Source organism: Camellia sinensis, chromosome 5, assembly GCF_055761805.1.
Source record: "Camellia sinensis isolate YWXY chromosome 5, ASM5576180v1, whole genome shotgun sequence".
In the NCBI taxonomy this organism is placed as follows: Eukaryota; Viridiplantae; Streptophyta; class Magnoliopsida; order Ericales; family Theaceae; genus Camellia; species Camellia sinensis.
The window spans coordinates 126,483,535-126,508,018 of NC_138965.1; the positions used below are offsets into that span (position 1 = coordinate 126,483,535).

A 24,484-nucleotide genomic window follows, 5' to 3' on the forward strand; every position below is an offset into this window, starting at 1 on the left:
CAAAAAGTCAAAAAAATTAAAAAATCTTTCACAAACTAAACTTTTTAATCTCAAATTAAAATAATCAAAAAAAAATTAAAAAATTGAAAAGCCAATTCACTTCCGGAACGACACTAACGAATTCCACTGAAACGTTTATAGGAAATTATTAACAACATATTGGTCCTGTTTGGTAGAGCTGTGAGAAAATACTTATAGCTTATGCCTTAAAAACTTATAACTTATAACTATGAACATAAGCTGATTTTTGACTTATAAATTAATCATCTCCTGCCCCACTAAAAGAATAAGCTGATTTCTGACTTACAAAAAGTTATAAGCTGCATTGTTAAGCTAAACCAAACACATCAAAATAATTTAAATTAAGCTAAAAATTGAAATAAACAGCTTTTAAACTGCACCAAACATGCACATTTTACATTAAGAAATTATGACAAATGAAGTGACTTCACAAATCTAGAAATTATTTTCTCTGCTTTCACAATCATTTAAACCAATTCCACTGAAACATATGTCCAATGAACCTGACAAATGACCGTATTTATTTTTAGGGTAAATAACACTTACGCCTCCTTAAGTTGAATTTAATACATATTATTCTTTAATATTTAAAAAATTATATTAACTCTTATCATTATAATTATTTAAACGAAATAAAAATATTGGGTATGTTTGGTTTGTGTTTGAGAGATGTGTTTTAGAGATAAAAAGTACGAAAAGTTGTTTGGTTTGGTTTTTTTCAAAAAATGTTTTGGAAAATTATTTTGAGAGAGTGTTTTGGAAAAAGTGATTGATTTGATGTGTGTAAGAGAAAGATTTGTTTGGAAAACTTGTTTGGTTTACAAGTTTTGAGAAATTTTTTTGAGAAAATTTGTTTGGTTTGATTACTTTTAAAAACTTATTTGTAGAGAAAATTTCCCAAAATTTTTTCCGAAATGCAAACCAAACGAACCCATTAAATTTATGTACTATCTCTTTTCTTTCTTTGCCTTATTTTCTCTATTTTCTTTTCTTTTATTTTATTTTTTTAAAATGTAATTTTCTTTATTTATCTATTAAGAGTTGTTATCTTTTGTATAAGTAAGAATTGCAAAATGATACTATTAATTATAAGGATGAAAATATAATTTTTAAAACATCAAAGGATAAGATGTAATTAGACTAAATTTTAAGGATGTCAGTGTAATTTACCCTTATATTTATTTTTTGAGGGACCCAAATTTCAGCTTTTTGCTGTATGAAAAAAAAAACCCACTGATCTGAGTCAAAAAGGAAATGCTTTTAAGAGCTCCCAAACAAGAAAAATTAATAGAAAGCTGATGATAGAAGTATTTCTCTACCTACCGTTATACTTTCACCCCCTACCATTAAAGCAAATGCTCTGATTCTGATGGACGCAAGAGGCAAATTCTGATCTTGAATTGTGGCAAAAGTGTAGAAAACAAGAAACTCATCTCAGGAAAGATTTCCCAGAGTCAGTTTCTTTTGTGATCTTGTTTGGTTTGAATTTGTTTTCATTTTCATTTTCTGTGTTTTCAAAAACCCAACAATGAAAGTTTGGGAAACACACATAATTTTCATATCGATTTTATTTTTGTATTGAAACAGTTTTTAAAAATTAAAAAAAATATATATATATGTATTTTAGTGATTTCTAAAATATGGGTTTTTATTATTTTATTTTTTAATATGTTTTTTTGTAGAACCAAAGGGGCCCACTGGACTGGTTCTTCACCATAAGTTTTCTGGGTTTTGTATCTCAGAGAGCTCAATAGTGTGTTTTGAGCTGTGTTTGGCTGGTTCTTCATCATGGATTCTTGACCAGAAACCAATTATTATACCTCATTCACTCTCTGAAAGCCACAAACCCTTCTGGGTCAGAGCTAAAAGTCTCTGTTCATATCAAGAAAATCCCAAATTCTCCTTCCAACTAAGTTTTTTTTATGCATATTTTGACTTTTGATCAACTGAGTTTTAATTTATTTGAGCTAATTTTTTAGGGTTATGTGTTGGGCAATGGCTAATGGGGTACAAAACCAAGAGGGGGTGCCAGAAAATCTGAGAATGCAGCTTGCTGTTGCTGTGAGGAGTGTGCAGTGGAGTTATGCAATTTTTTGGTCACTGTCAACCAAACAAGAAGGGTAAAATTTTTAATTTCTTTTGGTATTTTAATTATCTGTCTAGTATTTATCAGACAGTGCCTTTCTTTGATTTCCATGGCTGGTTTTGCATAAATTTATGGTTCTGCAGCACAAACTATTATTTTTAAATATTTGGTATACGTAACTTAAAATTTACCAAATATGCTTGTACTTGCATTCCATCATTATATGTTTGTTTCAGATCTCAGATCCTTACTTTTTAGTAATTAATGTATATTTCTACTAATGCTCTGTTTGTTTCAGCAAAGAACATTTTAAAATTGTTTTCCTGCGTTTAGTTGTGACACTAAAATGGTGTTGGTTGTGGTAGTGGTGATAGGGGTGGTGGTAGTAGGGTGATCATGGAGGAGGTGACGGTAGTGGTGATGGCGTTAGGTTTAGAAAACATTTTCCATCCCAATCAGCTCATTTTTTTTGTGTTGAATGGAAAACTGTCATAACAAATGCCAGAAAATGTGGAAAACATTCTACCAAACACCTCTTAATGTGTTGGAAATTGGGCCGGGTTTAGAACCCGGACCTAATTGGGTGGCCCATGGTAGCATGACCTGATTAGGAAAGATCCAAATGATATAACAGATTATATTTCAACATATCGGATAATCTTGATATGGGATAATTGTCGATATATAAATATATATTATATGATAATTATTAATTAGATATTCTTGATATAGGATGGACATTATATGGGATAATGCATTTATCCTATGGGTCTCCTAACTCTCCTATATTTGATAACAACAAAAAATATATGTTCTTTGTTCCCATAAACCATATTGCTTTTTTCTGTGATTGGTGTGGGTAAAACTCTAGTAGTTTTATTCCATTGTTGTGGAGATTATTCAAGAGTTTGTTATGCACTTTATAAGCTAGATTCATTGGGCAATCTGTTTACCCACAAGGTATGCCTGAATCTATATTATTTTTCGCTGTGTATGAAGTTTTATATTTCCTTCATGATGTTTAGCTCATATGAGGGGAAAGATTTCCCTTAATAAGGGTGAAAAAATGCTTGAAGGGAAAGGGATTGCAAGAAATGGAAAGCAAAATAACTTCACACTAGATAAAGGAAAATGGTTTTCAAGGAAAACTTAACAATTTCCTTTGATGTGAAAGTGCAAGCCTATACCCCAACTACTTCCCTTTGACTCAACTAGCACTCTATTACTCAATACAGTCCATACACATTCCTTTTACATTCACTGTTGTGAGGTGTCTTGCATTTTTACTGTATAATCATATTTACTAGAAAGGGCATTTTACTAACGGTCAAAGACTCGAGCCAAAGTTTTGGAGTATTTATTATATTTTTTGGCTCGGGTTTCAGTGTAAGAGTGTGACAACTTTATAGAGCTGTTGAGTTGAGAGGTTCTGAGCTCTATAATTCTTATTCCGCGTAGTGGATTTGATATCCTCCTCTTCATTGACTTAGGCATACTGCCAAATCACGTATGTCTTAGTGTTCTGTGTTTTTGTTTTGTTTTTCTTTATTGTTTTGTGATTGGAGCCATTTGATTTCTGCATAACATTCACAATCCTCATGCTGACTTTGACAAAATTTGGTGTTATAAACATTTTTAAGGGTATTGGAATGGGGTGAAGGGTACTACAATGGAGAAATTAAGACACGGAAAACAGTCCAAGCCATGGAACTTAAAGCAGACAAAATGGGCTTGCGGAGGAGCGAACAACTGAGAGAGCTCTACGAGTGTCTCTTAGAGGGTGAAACCGATCAACAAGCTAAGAGGCCTTCTGCTGCATTGTCACCAGATGATCTCACCGATGCAGAGTGGTATTACTTGGTTTGCATGTCCTTTGTGTTCAACCCGGGCCAAGGGTACTAACTCTCTTCCATTGATCCAAATGTCATCATATTTTTAGTTGTTTTACAACTTATTTATTGTGAACTATGAAAATTAAAGTGTACATAATGTTTTACAAAGCATTCGAAGGTAGAAAATGAAAACAGAAACAGCCGCTGCAGAAAAAAGTAACTGTCATGAATCATGATAAAATCCCCCATTCTTGAAATATGAAGTAGAATAACATGTAAAATACATTGGAGTAAAATTTCACGTATGTCCAAATGGAAACCGTGAACATTGGCTACTTATTATTTCTATTATTTGTGTATGTTTCATACTATGATACTATGATCATGATCAATGTTCCACCACATTGTTGCATAGTTTGCCAGGAAGAGCATTAGCGAATGATCAGCCCATCTGGTTATGCGATGCTCATTCTGCTGATAGCAAAGTATTTTCTCGCTCTCTGCTAGCAAAGGTCAGTTCTCCTGGAGCTATTTTAGATTTGGGACATTTTGGTCAATACACTTTATACTTGTCAAGTTGCTTTGAGTCCAACAACTAACTGTAATTGTATCATTTGCTTCCGTTTCAAAATGATTGAACGTGCACCATCATCGGCCTTAGAGTGCATCTATTCAGGTATAACAATCTCTCTATTCGAAAGAATCATCTAAAATTACACACATGGGCAGAAAATTAGGAGAAGGAAGTCCTGTTGATTGAATTCCCTTTGGTGTGTGCACGGGTTTAGACCTTGACACAGTCTATAAAACTGTGTTATGCAAGAGCTTTTTATAATTAATAAAACAACTTACTAAATACTCTCTCTCTTTTTTTTTTATCCCCTTGTCTAAAAAAATATGTTCAGTTTAGTTGCCATTAGATTTAACCTTTTGCATATTAGCCTGCCTAAATTTATAGGAAACATACAAGGAAGAACACTTTTTTTTGACAAATCATCTTAATCCTGTAACCATATTCTTCCTCTTGCATTCATAGCTAGATGCATTGATGTTAGAAAACTAATCAACTTGTTTGGTGAAATGTTTTTGAAAACAGTTTTTGGGAAACCTATTTTTTTGGAAATAACAATACAAAAAATACAGCAACAACAACAGCAGCAACACAAATTGTTTTAGAATTTTTGGAAATTGTTTTGTTTTGAAAACACAAAAAATGAAAACAGAACCAAACAGGCTAAACATTTCTAGATGACATTTCAGTTTGAACATTTCTACCACAAATATCAATTTTGACAATGACCATTGTTTTTTGCAGACTGTCATATGTTTTCCCTATTTGGGAGGTGTCATTGAGCTTGGCGTGACTGATCTGGTAATTTTCATTCTAAATCTAGTAATGCTACTATTTTCTTACAGGATATGTATTTTTTTTGGTATGAATAAAAGTAATTCTGCTATGTTTTGTCTTAAGGTATTAGAGGACCCTAGCCTCATTCAGCACATCAAGGCTTCTTTATTAGAGTTTTCAAAGCCCGATTGCTCTGAGAAATCTTCGTCTACTCCTCATAACAGAGATGGCGACGCAGACTGCGTGTATGCCAAGGTCGATCATGAGATAGCAAACACAATGGCTTTGGAAAATTTCTATTCCCCGAAAGAAGAAATCAGATTTGATCAAGAGGGACTAAATGAAATTGATGGAAATGTCCAGGATGATTTCACAATGGGTTCTCCCGATGACTGTTCAAATGGGTGTGAGCACAATCACCAGACAGAGGACTCGTTCTTGCTCGAAGGAATTAATGGCGGATCAGCTTCACAAGTTCAGAGCTGGCATTTCATGGACGATGATTTTAGTAACTGTGTTCAAGGTTCCGTGAACTCTAGCGACTGTATATCTCAAGTTTTTGTGAATCAAGAAAAGGGTATTTCTATTTCTCATCCCAATGGTGAAAACATGAATAACAGTCATTTGAAAGAACTTCAAGAACGCAATGACACGAAACTTAGCTCATTGGACCTTGGAACCGATGATGAGTTGCACTACAAAAGAACTCTCTCCGCTGTTCTGAAAAATTCTCATCTGTTTCTTGACAATCTGTGTGTCAGAGGCAGTGGTTACAAGTCCAGCTTTGTGAGTTGGAAAAAAGGTGAAATCTTTAACGGTCATAGACCACGAGTGCTGCAGAAAATGTTGAAAATGATTTTGTTTAATGTCCCTTTAATGCACGGTTGTTCTTCACTGAAGTCTCAACAACAAAATGGAAGAAATGATGGGCTTTTGAAACCAGAAAGTGATGAGATCTATGTACAATGTGCTTTTCCGGAAAAGAGAATGGAGGATGAGAAGTTTTTGGTCCTCAGGTCAATGGTTCCTTCTATTAGCAAGGTAATTCAACTGCCATCCATTGGAAAATATGTTAACCTTCGTGTGATGGGAATTAACATTTCCTTTTATATTTCTTGCAATTTAAACCATTCTCTAGATTTGAGTAGTCGTGAATTATAGGCTACTTTTTCAAATTTAGTGTTTGGTTACTGGCTGAGCCAAGAAGGGGCGAGTGGCATGCAGTTGCCCCCATTGACTTTTGGAAAAGTGCATTTTTACCTAGATTTAAAAAAAATAAAATAAACGCCCACACCTAGAGTTCAAAAAATACTAAATTTTACCCATGTTATAAATTTTATTTTACATTTGTCCTCTGCTTCTTGTTGTCCTTCAATTTTAACCTTTGTTTTTCTTTCCCCGCCCCCTTTCCCTTCTAGAGCAACTTGGAGCAACTTGGCTCCACCCCCTAGATAGTTCTATCCATCTATACAATTTACTTTGCTAAATTTCTTAATTATAACCAATACTCTAAATAATAATAAAAAACACTTAAATTTTCTGGACTTATCACATTCAGTTTCTGCAAATACTTTTTTGTTGCTGATTTTTACTCATGTAGACAAGATTAGTGACATTTTCTCAAAATTTGTAAATTGTTCTTGGTGAAAGGGTATCTGTGTTCCCCATCATATCACTGTGTCTTCGCTACTCAAACAAAAGATATTGTGAAACAAAGATGATGTCGAAAAATTTGTCTTAGTTACTCTTCTTACTCGTGTTATGCAGATTGATAAAGCATCAATCTTGGGTGAGGCAATAGAATACTTGAAAGAGCTTGAAGCAAGGGTAGAAGAATTGGAATCTTGCGTTGACTTTGCCGATCATGAAGCAAGAGGCAGAAGAAAATACCCGGATGTGGTAGAGCAGACATCCGATAACTATGAAAATAGGAGGATTGAAAATAGCAAGAAACCTTGGATGAACAAGAGGAAGGCTAGTGATATTGGTGAAACAGAACCAGAGCTGATCAGCAGCGTTGTACCTAAAAATGGGCCAATTTTAGACATGAAAGTCAATGTGAAAGAGCATGAGGTTGTGATTGAAATGAGATGTCCATGGAGGGAGTACTTGTTGCTTGACATCATTGATGTTATGAACAATCTCAACTTAGATGCTCACTCAGTTCAATCTTCAACTGTCGATGGCATTCTCACTGTCACCCTTCAATCTAAGGTTTGTACAACTGTCTTTTGAAACAACCCTCCTCTTTCGTAGTGGTAAGGGTGAAGATTTTTGACACAACGCGAACCAGGCACGAAGTTGGCGGGTTAGGGTTAGCTAGTTATGAACACAAATGCAAAAGTAATACAACATGATAACGCACAAAATAAACAGGCTGGATTGGTGTCAAACCCATGTAATTTAAATTAGACATGGATAACTTTTTAAATGGAGGATTAGTTGCACATTTTAATGACATGTTTGAAGCGCTAATGTAATCCCATCTAGCTAAATAAAAATTATGTAAAATAGGACCGTCTCAACCCAGAGCCTACCCCTTCCCAATGGGACCACGTAATAAAACTAACATGACACGAGCTAGACATGAACTCAAAAATAACACAACACAACTTATATCCCTACATAGTGGTCATGGAAGTCATTCTTCCTTGAATTTGGTGCATGATTTTTGAAGTTCGAGCATTTGTTTCAGTTTCGAGGAGCGGCAGTGGCATCAGCAAGGATGATTAAGCAAGCGCTTTCAACTATTGCTGGCAAGTGTTAGAGAACCCAAATCTTGCATTGAGTTTGCTTCTTTCAGTTGTTGTATAACTCTTGTATCATTGCACAACTTGGTCAGTCTTGTTTTCTGATCTACATGTTGAAAAGCACTCCTTTAACTGTCTAACCTACCGGCCACTTTATCAGTGAATTTGTGTTTGGATCTAATTTGTCTAGTATCTGCCTTTCAGTTCCATGTCATTAGGATTTGCAGCATCACTATTATTCACTTCATTCTGGCACATTGATATTTGTCTTTTAATTAAAATCTGCCTGGTTGTGTTTTTGTTTTCATTTTTCACATTTTTGGAAACAAAAACAATGAAAGTTCAAAAACACGAATCTTTTTCATATGGTTTTGTGTTTTGTGCGAAGACAGTGGGTTGTTTTTAGAAAAAATCTATAAAACTTTAGTTCTATATTTGAAGTTGAGTTAGTCTATTTTGGTAGTAATGTTTCTGTTGTGACTGTAAACATTTTTTGATTTTCCATTTGTTGATCTGTAGTAGATTTATGAGAAGACTTGAATTGCTATACCTGTATTAATGTCTCACAATTCTGAGTTGAAAGTAATTTTTGATGATGAGGAAATTTCTCAGAGGCAAAGCTCTTTGGACTCATTCTTTAGAGTAAACATTGGATATTTGCAATTACCTACAAATCTTGGGTATCGATTAAATCTGGGAGACACTAACAAGAGTTGAATCCAAAATATTTGAATTTGGGACTCATCCCAATGTTTACTTGCTCTCTTAACTGTTGGACTACCCATGAGGATTTTTGAATTAAAAATAATGCCTAAATATGTCCCAAAGATTCCAAGCTTATGAATCATAACACCATTGTTTTATAAGCAATTAGGCAGTCAACATTCAAAATTTCAATCCCTTCAATCTCAAAAAACTGTGACACCACTAAGTTAGGAAGACAGAGTATAATATAAGACATAACAACTAGTTGATTTTTTTATATTATTGGTTAGCTATTGACAGATCATATAGCCTTTTGACCCGAGCAGAATGACAAAAAAAATATTCATTTAATTAACTCCACTTGATTGAGACATAAGACTATTGATTTTTTATAGTCAATCAATCGGAGATAATTTACAAATATTATTATAGTTATATCATATTCGATATTTAACTATGTAAGAAAGTTCAATATTGAAAGGTTGGCAGTGTAATTGATTAACATTTTATTCTTGTATTAGTTTTGCAACTAGGGTTTTTTTTTTTTTTTTTTCAAATGTTATGGTTGCATGCCCATAAATTTATCTATAGATGTTGATTAAAGTGTTTTTTGGGGCAAGTTGACCATGTCACAAATTGATGATTAAGTTGGGAGTGTTTTATTTAAAATTTATCTGTAGAAATAAACAAGTTGCCAACTTTAGGCATTGTTTAATGTAGTTCCCATTAATTTTTCAACCAATGATGGATGGCCATTAAAGAATTAATTAAATCATATATATGATGAATTCCCTAAATCTAAGTTAAGAGCATGTGATATGTGCTAATCATTTACATTTATAAAAGCTTAAGATATTATGTTCTCATTTGTTAGACTTCTCATTTTAAATATTCTCATGCTTTTCTGACGCACCAATTTTTAATTATTTTAACACATCGTGTACTATAAAAACATTTAGGGCAGAGGAACAACCTTGTTTAACTAATACTGTAAAATAAGTTTGATGCATTTCACACATTTTTAATTTAATTAGGATAGCCAATCATATATTGCTACCTAGTAAATTTTAATATTTGTACTACTCATTTAATAAGTAGACATTACATAATTATCAAAAATAAAAATTTAATGCAAACACTAAGGGTCTAAGGAACCTCCCCAATTTACTTAAAAATTTACGTGCATTGATAACTTAATTAATTGGAATGCTATTTTTTTTCCTTAAAAACCTTCACTTTGAGGTGAGCTGGCATGTAGACAGTTGGTAAATATTCAAGTAAATTGGAGAGGGTCCTAGTGTTATTGTTTACAAAGTGCATAATTACTTTTGAGAAACTGTTACGATATGCATTTTTAAATACAAACATATGTTGTATACATCTTATTACAACGGACGTAATATAATTACAAATGTTCTTTAATGAACACCACAAGTTTCATAACGTTTCTTATCAGAAATGGTTCTTAAAATTTACACTACACTGATCATAATGTAACCACAATGGTTTGTCAATTTCACTTTAGAAGTGCACAACATAGATTTGTGAATTCGTAACCTTTACTACAAAGTGAAATAACTAACACTATAAAACGATGTAATATTTCTTACGATAACTATCCAATCACATATCTCTCTAAATTTAAAATTCAAACGCATATTAAGTAAATGAACTTTAACTACTAAATTTAAAAATTTGAGTAAGACTGATTTGATGTTTTCTTGTGAAAGGGAGAAGATTTCTTGATCAAAGCATTCCCATTATGGAGCATGAGCTGGAAGAAAGTGAAGAGAAGCAAACTTACATGCTTCTAGAGTTGGCTATTATTCTAGAATCTATATCCGTTATATGAAATACATCACACATGCATTAAGTATATAGGAGACAACAATAACAAACACATATGATTAGGTTGGAAGTTGGAATTCGAACTGTACAACATTTTTCTGTTATTATCTATTTTCTACCAACAAGTCAAAACCCTCCAAACTCAACTACCAAAATTTTCAATTATACTAATCTTTCTCATCTTCCACTCAAACATTAAAAGGATCCTCAATTAAGATGTGTCTTGTGTCATTTTCAAAATTTCTTTGCACCACACGATTATAATAGAATAATTAAATTTTAAAAAAATTATTATATAATAAAAATGTAACTTGAGACAAAAAAAACAAGAAAAAGATCATCAAATATAATCACAATCACCATGTCCCTATGGTCTAGGACCAACACTGTGGGAGGTGAGTTTAAACTCATAATCACAAGATTGGCAGCCCAGAAAAGTGATCGGCAATATGAGATAAACAACAATGCAATTGTGATTGACAAAGATGAAACAATGTCAATTGTAACATGCAAAGGTCTAGTCAGCTCTAACCACTACGTTTACGAGGCAATCGACCCACCACAAACACAAGAACCTTATTAGAATTGCTCAACACAAATCCCACTTTTGAACCTTAATTCACAACAACAAATGGTAGTAGATAACTATTTCATCTACCATTAATCCCAGCAAAATCTTTAACAGTAAATCCAACTTTCTCAAATTTTCCTTCCTCATTGGTCTCTCTGAATTTCAAATAGTCAGAGCAAACAAATGGCCTATAAACCCTCTCATTCCCTTCCCCAACAACTGCCTCAGGTGCCAACACCACTTTCTCATCCTCAAAACACCAAAAGAAAGCCAAAGAAAACCGGTTCGCTGGCTTCTTCAACACCACTCTGTGCTCAGATGATCTCAGCTTTCCATTGCTCCAAGCTTCAAGCATATCACCCACATTCACCACAAGTGTGCCCTCACAAGGATTCATTTCGATCCAACGGCCATCTTTTGATCTCACTTGGAGACCACCCATCTCATCTTGATACACAATTGTTACACAGCTCATGTCAGTGTGTTTTCCAAGACCCTCAACCTCTTCTTCTTCTTCTTCCAAGATTTGTGGAGGCGAGTAGTTGTTTATCCTCAAATACCCATGACAGTTGTTGAACTCAGAGTCATTGAACTTGTTTTCAAAATCATCTCCCAAGGTCATCAACACAATCTTCACAATTTTCTTGGAAAGTTCTGTCATTTTGCTCCCATATTCTTGCAGTGTTTCACTAAAAAGAAGATAAAGTAAAAGCAAATTCTCAGCCAAATATATGAATGCATATGCTTGGAAATAGGCATAAGAAGAGAGCATTTATGTTTAGGCTTAGCTTATACATTATTTGATCCATTTCCTAACAGTTCAAATTTTTGGAACAAGTGATCTGACATGGTATCAGAAGTTATGTTGTAGGAAATCTTGAGATCAGGTCTTGTGACTCTTATATCTCTGTCATTGTTTACTATGTTCTGTCTATGTTCATGCACCAATATTAAATTAGTCTGTTTAGCTTTTGTTCTCTTCATTTTCATTTTTTGTATTTAAAAAAAAAAAAAACAAGACAAGACAGTGAAATTTAAAATAAAATAAAAACACTCATCGTTTTGATTACTTTCATTTTTGTGTGAAAAATAAGTCTCTAAAAATTCAAAAAACAACCTTTTGATGTTCCTACAAAATTAGTTATTTTCACAAAATTTTCTCAAAATAAGTCTTCGGATACAATTTGCCAAACAAAACTTGTGTTTTCCGAAAAATAAAAATAAAAATACAAAAAGTGAGTATTGTTAACTTGATATATATATATATATATATATTATTGGACCTATTTCCTAATATCTGAGGCCTGTTTGGCTGTGCGTTCATTTTCTTCATCATTTTCATTTTTGTGCACGATAATTTTCAAAAATTCATTAACTATTTGATATTTCCTTAAAAATCATATTGTTTTTAGAAACAATTTGCCAAACAAGTGTTTTGTGTTTCTGAAAAACAAAAATAGAAAACAAAAACACAACCGAACAAGCCCACTATTGAGACAAAACTAGAATTATTATATTAAATACCTGAATTCAGAATTATGGTGGTGAGAGAGAACATCTGCAGAGCTCTGAGCAGAGGCAGCAAAGTCTGGTCCAGAGACCCTAAGGCTCTCAAAGAAAGCAGAGGCAATGCAATGAGGAGTGTATGTTTTTACACTAGACAAAGGACCAAGCTTTGTTTTTGTCTCAACAGGAAGGCTAAAAAGGTATTCAGATAGTGATCTAACTTTGTTGTATAGTTCTTTGGAAACTCCATGGTCGGATATGAGGAAGAAACCCCATTCTTTGCAGGCTTGAGAGAGAGATGAGAGAGAAGATGGTGATTGCAATGGCAGAGAGATATCTATAATGGGTAGTTGCAGAGATGTATGAGATTCATCAGACATCATTAATTTCTAGAATGTTATGACAAAAAGGCTTGGTTTGTCCATTTTGGTTGACTTCTTATATACATGGTTGAGTACGTGTACCGTTATAGAATCAGATACAAAAAATATATATAAATGGATAAGGGTTTTTAAAGTGGATTTTACTAACAAATTTTATAAAATCCGATCAATTTATATGTATTTGTGTTTGGTTTCTACGTTCATAGCATGATTAGAAGTGATTATCTTTTTTTAAAATATCGTGTTGGTTATATAACTGTTCAATAATGTAGGCATATCAATAAACATTATCACAATCGTGTGTGATTGCAGACTCGTCTAATAATTTCTACATTTTAAAATGAGTTAAGATTTGAATAATAGTAACCTCTCTTATTAGTCGTTTCATTGGAATGTATAATTTTGAAAGAACATGAGAGATGTTAAATATTAAGCGATTTAAGTAATGAGTCAAAAATTAATTTTTAAATAATGACAATGTGACAACATGTAAAGAATAAAAAATTTGATAGAACTAAGAATCTTATGACACAATTAAATCTAAGTGCTAGATATGGTTTTCCTCTATTGGAGCCTTGAAAAGTAATATGCATTATTTAAACTTTTATTGTAATCCCATTTGGAAATTTATATTGCAAATAGGAGAAAAGTGACAACTAAGGTAGCTTTCATGCAAACATTGTATCATAAGCAATTTGGTTTTGTTCACATAATGTGACAAAGTGGGTAAATAATAAATATAATTTGTGATTTGTTTAGAGACAATTTGTGCACACACTGTAAATAATGTGTGAACAAAATCAATGGAAGGAGTCTTTGATTTGTTAACTTACGGTTGCATGGAGCAGCACTGGTCATTTATAATAGAAGTCTCATCAAAAAGATTTTGGGCCGGCCCAAGCCTGAGGATAGGTTGGGCTCGTTCTAAAACATACTGGTTGGGCTTGGACTGGGGGTAAGGCCTGTGGGCTGGTTCATGGCCCGACCAATGGGCTTTTTAAATCTTCCTTCAAAAACTTGTCCCGTGAATCGATGTTAGAGACTCATATTCAGCCCATATATACTAAATAAGATACAAAAATACTATGAACCCCTCAAAAAAAAAAAAAAAAAAAAAAAAAAAAATCCAAAAAATCCAAAAAATTACCCATAATCAAATTGTGTGGATGAGATTCATTATGAGTATAGTTGATATCATACGAACTTTTCATCTATACCCTTCACTCATATTCTTGACAAATTTCAGGATACAAAATTTGAGACCAAAACATTTTCCAATAATATATACAATCCCACTACAGACCCCCAGTGACATGGTGACCCCCAGTGACATGGTGATGAGGTGGCAGCTGATGTGTAAACACAGCTGGAAAAATAAAAAATAAAAAAAAAAGGAAAAAGTGGGAATTTCTGTCTTCCCTTGTCTGTCCTCAACTCTCGCCGCCATCGTCATCTATCCTCGTCTGTCTTCCCTCGCCTATCCTGACCTCTTGCCGCCATCCTCTTCCTCCACCATAGCTCGCCGGGAATTTCTGCAAAAACTAGTGGCTAGTCTTTCTTTAGAAGGATTGAAATTCTCCGTATGGGTTATGGAAGTGGGTCTCAGATGTTAACTCATTTCTTCAGAAGAATGTGAAATTTCCTCCTCCTCTACCATATCAGATTACTCGCTCTCATCTATCCTCAGAAGTCCTGTAATTTTGCTCTGTCTGGTTTTGCTCTGCTCTATCTCTGTCCATCAATCTGGTTTATGAGGTAAAAAATCAATTTCATATGATAATCCAACTTGAGTTCTCTTTCAGTTATATGCTAATTTTGAAATCTGAAATATAATCTGTAAACTATAATCAATTTGTCATTTTGGACAAGAGTTGTTTTTTTTTAGGTAAATTACTGAAATTAATTCTAATCAATTTGTCATTCCTTATGTGTAAACATATTATGCATTTGTCATTCCTTGTGTGTAAACACAGTTACTGGTAATAAGTAGAAGTAAACATATTATCAATTTGTCATTCCTTGTGTGTAAACACAGTTACTGGTAATTGTAAATTCGGTACAAGGAAGGAAATCTGAAATTAATTCTAATCAATTTGTCATTTTGGACCTATGAAATTTGAAATATAATCTGTAAACATAATATGAAATATAATCTGTCATTTTGGACCTATGATTGACTGTGGTTATTTTATGAGTAATTGTTATATAATATGAAATATGAAATTTGGGCAGTGTTTGATAATCTGTAATCTGAATATGAGTAATTTGTAGACATTTTTGTGAGATAAGTAAACAGTGTAGTTCCATAATCTGTAAACAATGTAGTTCCAATTATGAAAAGTAATGTGAGATAAGTAATTTTGTGAGATAAGTAATGTGAGATATGAAATTTGGTTCACAATTATGAATAGTTCCATAATCTGTAAACAGTGTAGTTCTATAATCTGTAAACAGTTTATATAAAATCTGAAATATGAAGTTTAGTTCCATAATCTGTAAACAGTATTTTTGTTTGGGCATTGTTACGGAAATGATATTTGTTTAATTGTTATTTCAGTACGCAAAGTGGAGAAATAATGGAGGTTGATTCAAATGTTGGTGAGAATCCTTTAATAAATGAGGGCGAACACGTTGAAGAACCTAAAAAGGGTATGTGTTTTAGCTCAAGGGAAGAGGTGTACACATTTTATGGCAAATATGCTAAGCATGTTGGATTTTCTATAGCTCATAGAGCACAACATTTTAGAGATGATGGGCAATTGCTAAACTTTGCAATTGAATGTTCTCGAGCGGGGCAGAGAAAAAAGACATCTAAAGTCAACCCTCTGAAGCCATGTTTGTCCACAAAAATTGGTTGCACTGCAAGGGTACGAGGTAGTGTACAAAAGGATGGGAGATATAAACTAACCACAGTTAACCTTGAGCATAATCAGGATTTGATTCCTACCGACTCACGTCATTTTGCAATGAATAAGAAAATTTTTACTCCTGTGAAGAGAAGATTAGAAATTAATGATTATGCAGGGATTGGGGTGTCTAGGAACTTTCATTCAATGGTTGTTGAAGCGGGGGGATACGAGTCATTGACATTTGACGAGCGAGATGCAAGAAAGTACATTGAGAGAGCTAGAAGGTTGAGGCTTGGGGAAGGTGATGCCGAATCACTTCAAAGTTATTTTATGAGGATGCAAGCACATAGTGAGAGATTCTTTTATGTGATTGATGTTGATGAGGAGTTTCGTATTAGAAACTTGTTTTGGGCTGATGCAAGGAATCGGGCGACTTATGAAGCATTTGGAGATGTTGTTTCATTTGACACAACTTATTTGACGAACAAAAATGACATGTCATTTGCTCCATTTGTCGGAGTTAATCACCATGGACAGTCCATTTTGCTTGGTTGTGGATTGTTGTCTAGTAAAGATACTAACACATATGTTTGGCTATTCAAGTCATGGTTAAGTTGCATGTCAAATCATCTACCAAAAGCTATCATAACTGATCAGTGTAGAGCTATGCAAAATGCTATAGAAATTGTGTTTCCACAAGCTCGACATCAGTGGTGCTTATGGCATATCATGAAGAAAATTCCGGGGAAGTTGAAAGGATATGCTCAGTATGAAGCCATAAAGTTGGCTATGCAAAATGTAGTTTATGACTGTTTGACAAGAGCCAAATTTGAGAGTAAATGAGAAGAGATGCTTGCAACATTCAATCTTTATGATAATGAGTGGTTAGGGGTACTATATGATGAGCGAAATCGATGGGTACCTGTCTATGTTAAAGAGAGTAAATGGGAAGAGATGCTTCTAACACCCAACTCTTCTTAGTCACCATGTAGCAGAAATACCCTTTAATTGAATGTAGTTTGGTCTTGTTGTACAATGCTGGAATTATTGCCTTAAAAGTATTTCTGATGAAAAATAATTAGGAAAATGGTATGAAGTCGACAAACCTAATTCAACTTCACAACTCCTCTGTTTCAGCTTCATAAGGCTGAAAGTGATAGAGGAGTCCTGTAGCTGATCCATTATCCAAGTAGAAGAAGTTCTTATACAATCCTTCATTTTCCTTTTGATGGCTTCATCCTTATAATGAATTTTACAGTTATAAGGAGTCCTATAGCAACCAAAATATAAGCTTATCAACCAAAATCCACTTAGAGTAAGGCCCATTCTATAACTGCAGGAGTTAAGTTGGTGTTGGTACCAACGTAATACTTCAAGTTGAGGAAACCATTTGACATTCTGAAGTTCAGTTTTCCTTTATGTACTATTTAGTCACTGATAAAACAGAAATTTCAAATATATATATTCAAATGATCTTAATACAGCTTTAGAAAAGATGACAGAATGTGATCATGGAAATTCATGTAGAAAATCATAAAATAAAAGGAAAACCTCAGATTAGAGATAGCAGGGGCAATCTGAAACATAAACACATGCCCAATACACATTTCCATCCTTACATGTGTGTTTGTGTGTTTACAACATGTACCTTAGAGTTTTGCTAACATATCTATATTAAGGGTAGTTAGCAATGTCATTAAACCTACTGGCTATGGGGAAGAAAAAGGCCCTTTTATTTGTTTCTTTGAGCATCACAGCAATTTTAGTTTTTTGTAGCCTACCTCCACCAACCAAACTAATAAAATTCATATTGCTTACTCTAAGTGATAAATCTCCTGAAAGTGATAGAGGAGTCTTGTAGCAATTTTTTATGTTTTTAGTTACCAATTGCTTATAATTTAGTTCAATTTAGTTCACTCAGATATTGTAATTATAAGCAATATAGGTAGTTCACTCAGATATTGAACTAAATTGCTAATACAGGTAGTTCAATTTTTTTAGTTCCTTGCCTAATCAGTTACCAATTGCTTATAAATTTCAGGTTTTCATAATTGCTTATAAGCAATTACAAACCTGTTGACCTGTATCTATCTTAGTTTTCATAATTGATTATAAGCAATTGCTTATAATCAAGAGTGCTTTAAACCTGAAATTGATTTAATCAAGAAATTATGCACTGGAGAAATTGAACCAATTCAAAGAGGTAAATGATTAGATTAAACATTTCGTTGGGGAATTTCATCGAACACGTTTAAGCAATGTAAGACTCCAACTGAAAAGGCCACAATTCGTAAATGAAAATGCCACAATTCCCAAATCAAAAGGAAATTTCACAGATAATAGATAGAAATTTCATAGATAATAAATGAAATTTCACAAATTTCCCAAATGCCACAATTCATCGAACAGGAAATAGATATATATATATATATATATATATATATACGCAGATATACATACAGTTGAAGTGAAGGGAAGGAGAGATAGAGAGATTCGCGAGTGAAGGGAACGAGCTGTCGGTGTCGGAGTGAAGGGAAGAAGTGGTCGCTGGCGTCGGAGTGGGAGTCAGGCGTCGGAGTGGGGGGTCAGTAGCTGTTACCGTTGTTTGAGGGGGGAGGGGGGGAAATTTCAAAATGAAATGTGAACCTGTTGTTGTTTGGGTCTTACAGTCACAGTCACGTGACTATCACGTGAGTGCCACCTCACTGGGGGTCACTGGGGGTCGGGATAACTGGGAGTGGGAAGCATTTTTGTAATATATATTGTTTTTTCTCTGTTTCTTTCTTTCTTTCTTTCTTTTTTTTTTTTTTTATTTTTTGGTGTGTAAATATACATTTTAATAAAATAAAAAGACTAAAATTGAGAAACTATGTGAGTAATACACCAACTATGAAATTAGTGACAATATTTTTATGAATACAATTTAATAATATAATCCTAATTAATGTAATTATGTATTTTAGTAAATAAAATTAATTATTTTTCACGATTCAATAGTCAATTCTCATTATCATAATGTACTTCAAATTTTGTATTATAATTTTTATTTATATATATATATATATATATATATTTGAAGTTAATAAAAAAAATGATCAAATTAAAGCCCATATTAGGCCACCATGATCCGGATTCGGCCGGAGACCAAAAAATCCATGGGTAGGGTCTGGGTTTCCACGGTTAAAAAGGGTTAATATTATCTTAGGTACATAATAAAATCATAAGTTTCTATAACAAATATCATAATATATCATAATTAATTTTTCTCACCGTAATGGGCCGTAACACTTCTTACCACAAATCATTCATAACATAGTCACACCGCCCATAACATAATTATAATGATTCATAATTTTCATATTAAAGGAGTGTTTGAAAAGTTGACTATTTTAGTAGATTATTTTAATTTTTAGCTATTTTAATAGGCTAAAATAGTTGTGTTTGGGAAGAAAATGATATTTTTTTTGAAATTGAATGTGATATTTGTGAGAGAAAAAGTGAAATAATTATGAATTTGATGTGACGTTTTGTCTTGTTAACTATTTTAACCTATTTTATTTTTTAGTACTATTTTAATCCAAAAAGTCAAAAAAACACCCTATAAGTGTGCACCATAAATTTGATCATTCATAACTTTTACCACAAAATAACAATCGTTTCTTACACAATTGATCTTTACCAATTACAATAATGCTATTCTCACATTTGTATGTTCATAACAGGGCATGAAATTATTGTGTAAAAAGAAGCTTTTACCTACGAAAGGGGTACTAAAATAAGATGCACAAACAAGACATGGACACAATTAGAAAATTGTGTTAATTGGTTTTACTAAAGACAAAGTTTGTGGTTGCAAATACCCTTTTTTCTTTTACAACAAAGATTTTCAGGGAAAATATGTGTATGCTTTCCGAGAAAAAGAAAAGAAGTATACGTCTCAACTTTTTCTAGAAGCCAAAACCCCCTTCACTTCATGAGCAAAATCAGAGTATCTCATGATCAGATCCTGAAACATGCAGGATTAAGGCTTCTTGTTGGTTTTCACTGAAGACATATTTCCAAGAACTATTTTCCCTCTAAACAAACAAATGTAATAGGAAACATTATAAAATTAAATTGTTTGAATCAAATAAACATAAGCATCTTGCAGACCAAGTCCTACACGTTCAGCTTCTTACCATTTCAAACTTGAATTCCACAACTTCAATATCAAATTGAAAAATCACCAATTGTGTTTAATGATGGCTTAAGTCAAAAATAAAAAAAAATAAATAAAAAAACACTTTCTTTTTTGGCTATTGAGATGGCATGGATTCTCTTTCTCAAATTTTCTATTCCTGTCTCAAAATATTTACAACCACTTGATTGGTCAAGATTTTCTATTTTTAAATCTTTCTATTTTCACCTCTCAAAACACTTATGACTATTCGATTATTAAAATTTAAAAATGTTATAAACTCACGACATAATTTAATGACCTAGAATCTCATGTCCATTTGATATGCATTGAAATTCCTGCATTAAAATAATATTCTCATATTAAGAAATAAAAATAAAATTACATTTTACCCAACTAAGATAATAATTAGTAGTCTAAAATATGACACTTCACACAATGATATTCAAGAACTGGGTTATACCACAAATGACTCAAATTCAACCCTAAAAGAAAATAAAAATAAAAGTAAAAAGTTCAAACATCAGTCAAAGAACCACTCCTAAGCCTCAATGGTGTAATGGGTTTATTTGTAGGAGGAGAAGAAGACTTGAATGATTCAACCATTGACTTGCACTTGGTGTTGTCCCCTTTGTTTTCCTCCAAACACTTCTTCATAGCTTCATCACCATCTTCTTCACCCACTCCCTTTGTCATTTCTGTCTTCCCACCATTGTCCCCACCAATCTCTCTCTTCTTTTCATCCATTGTTCAAAACCCAGAAAGCTCAAGAAGCCAATCTGCAAAGAAGAATTGAAAATTCACAATTTCATATAGAGGGCATCAATCAAAGAGCAATTTGATGGCAAACTAGTATAACATACAAGATCATGAACTTACACTGTATGTGTGTGTAGAGAGAGAGAGAGAGAGAGAGAGAGGCGAGAGGAGAGAGGAGGGAGGGGTAATAATATTGCTGATTCCGAAGCATGGAAGGACCTATAGGAGTGACTCTGTCACAGAATATGTGAAGGCTAACAAACAACTTTTAGATATATGTTACACTGACGCGTGAGGATCCTCTAGGTCCCTTTTCTAGAGTGATCTAGAGTGAACAATTGAAGGGCTGAGATTCTTCCTCGTCAAAACGATGTCGTTTTGACGTGTAATTTGAAGAAATAAAAAAAAAAAAAAATTCAGATTTGTATCTGTTGTCTTCTTTTTCTTTCCCCAAAATCCAGTTGAATCAAAATCCATCTTCAAATGCTCTTGCATTCTTTGCACAATCAACACAAAGGGTGAGATTAATGCACAACTACGAATATGTATCTCTATATGCATATATATATATATATATATATATATTTACAGACCCTATGTATATTTTCAAGTGCACAGCGAGGTTGATTAATCCCCAAAACCCAGTTGATTAATGCTTCTTCAAATGCTCTTGCTTTCTCGATTCCTTATCAACCTTGCAGTAAATTGAATCAAAATCCATCTTCAAGTGCTCTTCCGTATCAACCTATGAATATGTATCTTTATATGCATATATATATATATATATATATATATTTACAGACCCCATGTATATTTTTTTTTGGATCAACAGCAGACCCCATGTATATATGTATATCTATATGTATATTTACAAATTGAATCAAATGAAAATGGATTTTGATCCGTGAGATTTGAATAAATAAAAAAGAAGATTAAATCAACACAAGCATCATTCAGTTTCTTCAAGACAGAATCAAAGACGATGGAGATCGGCAGACATGGAGATCAGCGAAGGAGATTGTTCAGCTCGTCAACGGATCGAAGACGAAGGCAATGTCGGCAGACATGGAGATCGGCAAAGGAGATTGTTCAGATTGTTCAGCTCCTCTTCTCTCATCTTAGCCCTTCTCTCAGCCCTTCTCTCTGTTTTGAAATCTGAGTTTTTTTTTTGTTTTTCAAATTTCACGCCAAAACGACGTCGTTTTTGCGAGGAAGAATCTCAGCCCTTCGATTGTTCACTCTAGGAGATCACTCTAGAGAAGGCACTCTAGAGGATCCTCGCGCTACACTGATAGCCCAATGGAGTGAAATGAAGGGTGATCCACCATTGGATCTAAACTGTGGGCCAGTCCTCCTGGTTTGATCTTATCAAATTGTATTTTTTTTAAATATATGAAGTTCACTAAATTAAAATCATAATGAAAAGGGTGTTTGTTATTTTTGTCTCTACTTCTGCTGTGTTTGGTTGGGAGATTTGGGAAGAGATTTGGAAAGAAAAATGGAAAAGGTAGGTCAAATATGAATAAATCATGCTTATATTTCACATAATTTCACACACCTTTTCCCTTTCCCTTTCCAAATTCCTCCCCAAATCCCCCAACCAAACACAACATTAAGTTCCGGTAAGAGTTAGATTGATTATAAGTGTAAAAAGATAAAGTAAGTTAATTTTATTAATAAGATAAAATATCATATTTAAATTATAATTATTTTATTTTTTTTCTCATAATTATCATATTCAAACCAAAAAAATTTAAAAGTTCTTTTCAAACAAAACTAGTTTAGGCAGATTAAGTTAGTCAAAAAATTAAAAAGTCAGGTTAAATTAACTCTTTCTAAACGAAAGCTTAATTTTTTTCGACCCCATTTTTATTTTTATTTTTATTTATTTATTTATTTATTTTCAACCTCTACCTTATTCCCAATACTACTCTTTTTCTCTGAACCCCAATTCTAGTACTCTCACTTTCAACATCGTTGCAACCAGCTTGCAACAAACCTCGAGTGATTCTCTCCTTACTGCAACCCCCATTTTGGTGATCCATTTTCTCTACTCTTGTTGCCCTTCGAGGATTGCTTTATGCTGTATTTGGTTAGGGAATTTGGGGAGGGATTTGAAAAGAGAAAGAGAAAAAGTGTGTGAAATAAGGTAAAATATAGATATATTTATTTACATTTCACTTAACTTTTCTATTTCTTTTTCCAAATCTCTCATTAAATCTCCCAACCAAACACAACATTAAAAGGAAGAAAATGACTGCAAATGTAACGAAGTACAACCACGAAAGGCTAAGGGAAGGATTGTAGTAATGGGTTATGAAAGGGTAGACGAGGGCTAGGGATGGATTGCTGAAGCTGGTGGTGGCCGAGGTAGGAGGGTAGAGTTAGAGTTAGGAATAACGGGCGATAAAATTGAAATTTTGTGTTAGGTTAGAATTGTAAAAAAAAATTAAAGAGATAGAGGTCCTACGAATATTAGTGGGGATTATTAACAGGACTCTAATGAAAATCAAATACAATTCATAATTGACAACATTGGGCCGGTCTTCAATCCTCTCCAATTTTGGATTTTTTTGAGCCGTTTAGCTAATTACGAGTTTTATTTTAATAATTTAAATTATTTATATTTGAATCAGATGCTAATATCATGATGATAATAAAAAGCTCTTCCAACACACATCAACTTAGTAATCTCATTTTTGATTGCAGATATCTAATAGAGCGGCTGGAAATAACAACAGTTGATCACATCTATCGAGAACCCAACAAGTGTGCTAACGTATTACCAAATCAAGGTTTTGAAGCCATTGAGGGATCGCAAATTTTTGACAACATTCCTACTTATATTGCATCCCTACTTTCTGATGATGTAATGGGTGGTTTCATACCCTAGAACTTTTGCTATTAAGCTTTGTTTGGCATTAGTTAATATAGCTAATTTTTTTTGTTTTAGGACTTTTTTAGTCTCATTTGGTTTGATTTTTTTGACTTTTGTGAGAAAAAAAGTGTAATGATTATGGGTTAGATGTAATATTTTGTCTTATTAGTTTATTTAACCTGTTTTGTCATTTTGTACTTTTTTATCAATGGGAGATAATTTACAAATATTATCATAGTTATATCATATTGGATATTTAACTATGTAACAAAATTCAATATTGAAAGGTTGGCAGTGTAATTGATTAACATTTTATTCTTGGATTAGTGTTGCTACTAGGGGCCTTTTTTTTTTCAAATGTTATGGTTGCATGCCCATAAATATATCTATAGATGTTGATTAAAGTGTTTTTTTTGGGCAAGTTGACTATGTCACAAATTGATGATTAAGTTGGGAGTGTTTTATTTAAAATTTATCTGTAGAAATAAACAAGTTGCCAACTTTAGGCATTGTTTAATGTAGTTCCCATTAATTTTTCAACCAATGATGGATGGCCATTAAAGAATTAATTAAATCATATATATGATGAATTCCCTAGATCTAAGTTAAGAGCATGTGATATGTGCTAATGATTTACATTTATAAAACCATAAGATATTGGCCTTGTTTGGTTTTTTTTTTAGAAAATTTTTTGAGAAAAATTATCTACAAATAAATTTTTAAGAGTAATTAAACCAAACAAATTTTTTCAAAAAAAATCTCAAAATTTTA

At 33.0% G+C, this 24,484-nt stretch overlaps 3 protein-coding genes and 1 long non-coding RNA gene across 6 annotated transcripts; 2 read left to right on the top strand and 2 right to left on the bottom strand.

Moving 5' to 3' along the window:
- The first annotated feature begins 1,227 nt into the window (after positions 1-1,227).
- Positions 1,228-8,218, top strand: LOC114294951 (transcription factor EGL1). 3 transcript variants are annotated; one of them, XM_028239136.2, is made up of 10 exons: positions 1,243-1,474; positions 1,704-1,889; positions 2,001-2,141; positions 3,748-4,002; positions 4,355-4,451; positions 4,601-4,615; positions 5,255-5,311; positions 5,411-6,328; positions 7,055-7,501; positions 7,983-8,218. In XM_028239136.2, the coding sequence occupies exons 3-10, from the start codon at positions 2,005-2,007 to the stop codon at positions 8,052-8,054; spliced, it is 1,998 nt and encodes a 665-aa protein (XP_028094937.2). In that variant the 5' UTR covers positions 1,243-1,474; positions 1,704-1,889; positions 2,001-2,004; the 3' UTR covers positions 8,055-8,218. The 3 variants fall into 3 exon arrangements, with proteins under 3 accessions (XP_028094938.2, XP_028094937.2, XP_028094939.2); XM_028239138.2 differs by having other exon boundaries at positions 1,294-1,474; positions 1,704-1,876; XM_028239137.2 differs by lacking the exon at positions 1,704-1,889 and having other exon boundaries at positions 1,228-1,474.
- Positions 8,219-10,856: 2,638 nt separating this feature from the next.
- On the bottom strand, positions 10,857-13,081 carry LOC114294929 (gibberellin 20-oxidase-like protein). Its single transcript, XM_028239120.2, has 2 exons — positions 12,686-13,081; positions 10,857-11,850 (listed from the first exon to the last, which is right to left on the bottom strand). Exons 1-2 carry the CDS (start codon positions 13,048-13,050, stop codon positions 11,241-11,243), a joined length of 975 nt encoding a protein of 324 aa, XP_028094921.2. The 5' UTR covers positions 13,051-13,081; the 3' UTR covers positions 10,857-11,240.
- Positions 13,082-15,626: 2,545 nt separating this feature from the next.
- Positions 15,627-16,742, top strand: LOC145791669 (protein FAR1-RELATED SEQUENCE 5-like). Its single transcript, XM_082872072.1, has one exon. It carries the CDS (start codon positions 15,627-15,629, stop codon positions 16,740-16,742), a length of 1,116 nt encoding a protein of 371 aa, XP_082728198.1.
- Positions 16,743-20,411: 3,669 nt separating this feature from the next.
- LOC114294923 (uncharacterized) lies at positions 20,412-21,348 on the bottom strand. The gene is made up of 2 exons (XR_003640657.2): positions 20,956-21,348; positions 20,412-20,855 (listed from the first exon to the last, which is right to left on the bottom strand). It is a non-coding gene; the product is annotated as an uncharacterized LOC114294923 (long non-coding RNA).
- Between the last annotated feature and the right edge of the window lie 3,136 nt (positions 21,349-24,484).

What these genes read in the sequence shown, in the direction of transcription:
- LOC114294951 (XM_028239137.2), top strand. Translation starts at nt 2,005, where the DNA reads ATGTGTTGGGCAATGGCTAATGGGGTACAAAACCAAGAGGGGGTGCCA. An exon ending in GTGTTCAACCCGGGCCAAGG is followed by an intron (nt 4,003 to 4,354) that starts GTACTAACTCTC and finishes ATTGTTGCATAG; the next exon opens with TTTGCCAGGAAGAGCATTAG. An exon ending in AGCTTGGCGTGACTGATCTG is followed by an intron (nt 5,312 to 5,410) that starts GTAATTTTCATT and finishes TTTTGTCTTAAG; the next exon opens with GTATTAGAGGACCCTAGCCT.
- LOC114294929 (XM_028239120.2), bottom strand. Translation starts at nt 13,050, where the DNA reads ATGATGTCTGATGAATCTCATACATCTCTGCAACTACCCATTATAGAT. An exon ending in CACCATAATTCTGAATTCAG is followed by an intron (nt 11,851 to 12,685) that starts GTATTTAATATA and finishes TCTTCTTTTTAG; the next exon opens with TGAAACACTGCAAGAATATG.
- LOC145791669 (XM_082872072.1), top strand. Translation starts at nt 15,627, where the DNA reads ATGGAGGTTGATTCAAATGTTGGTGAGAATCCTTTAATAAATGAGGGC.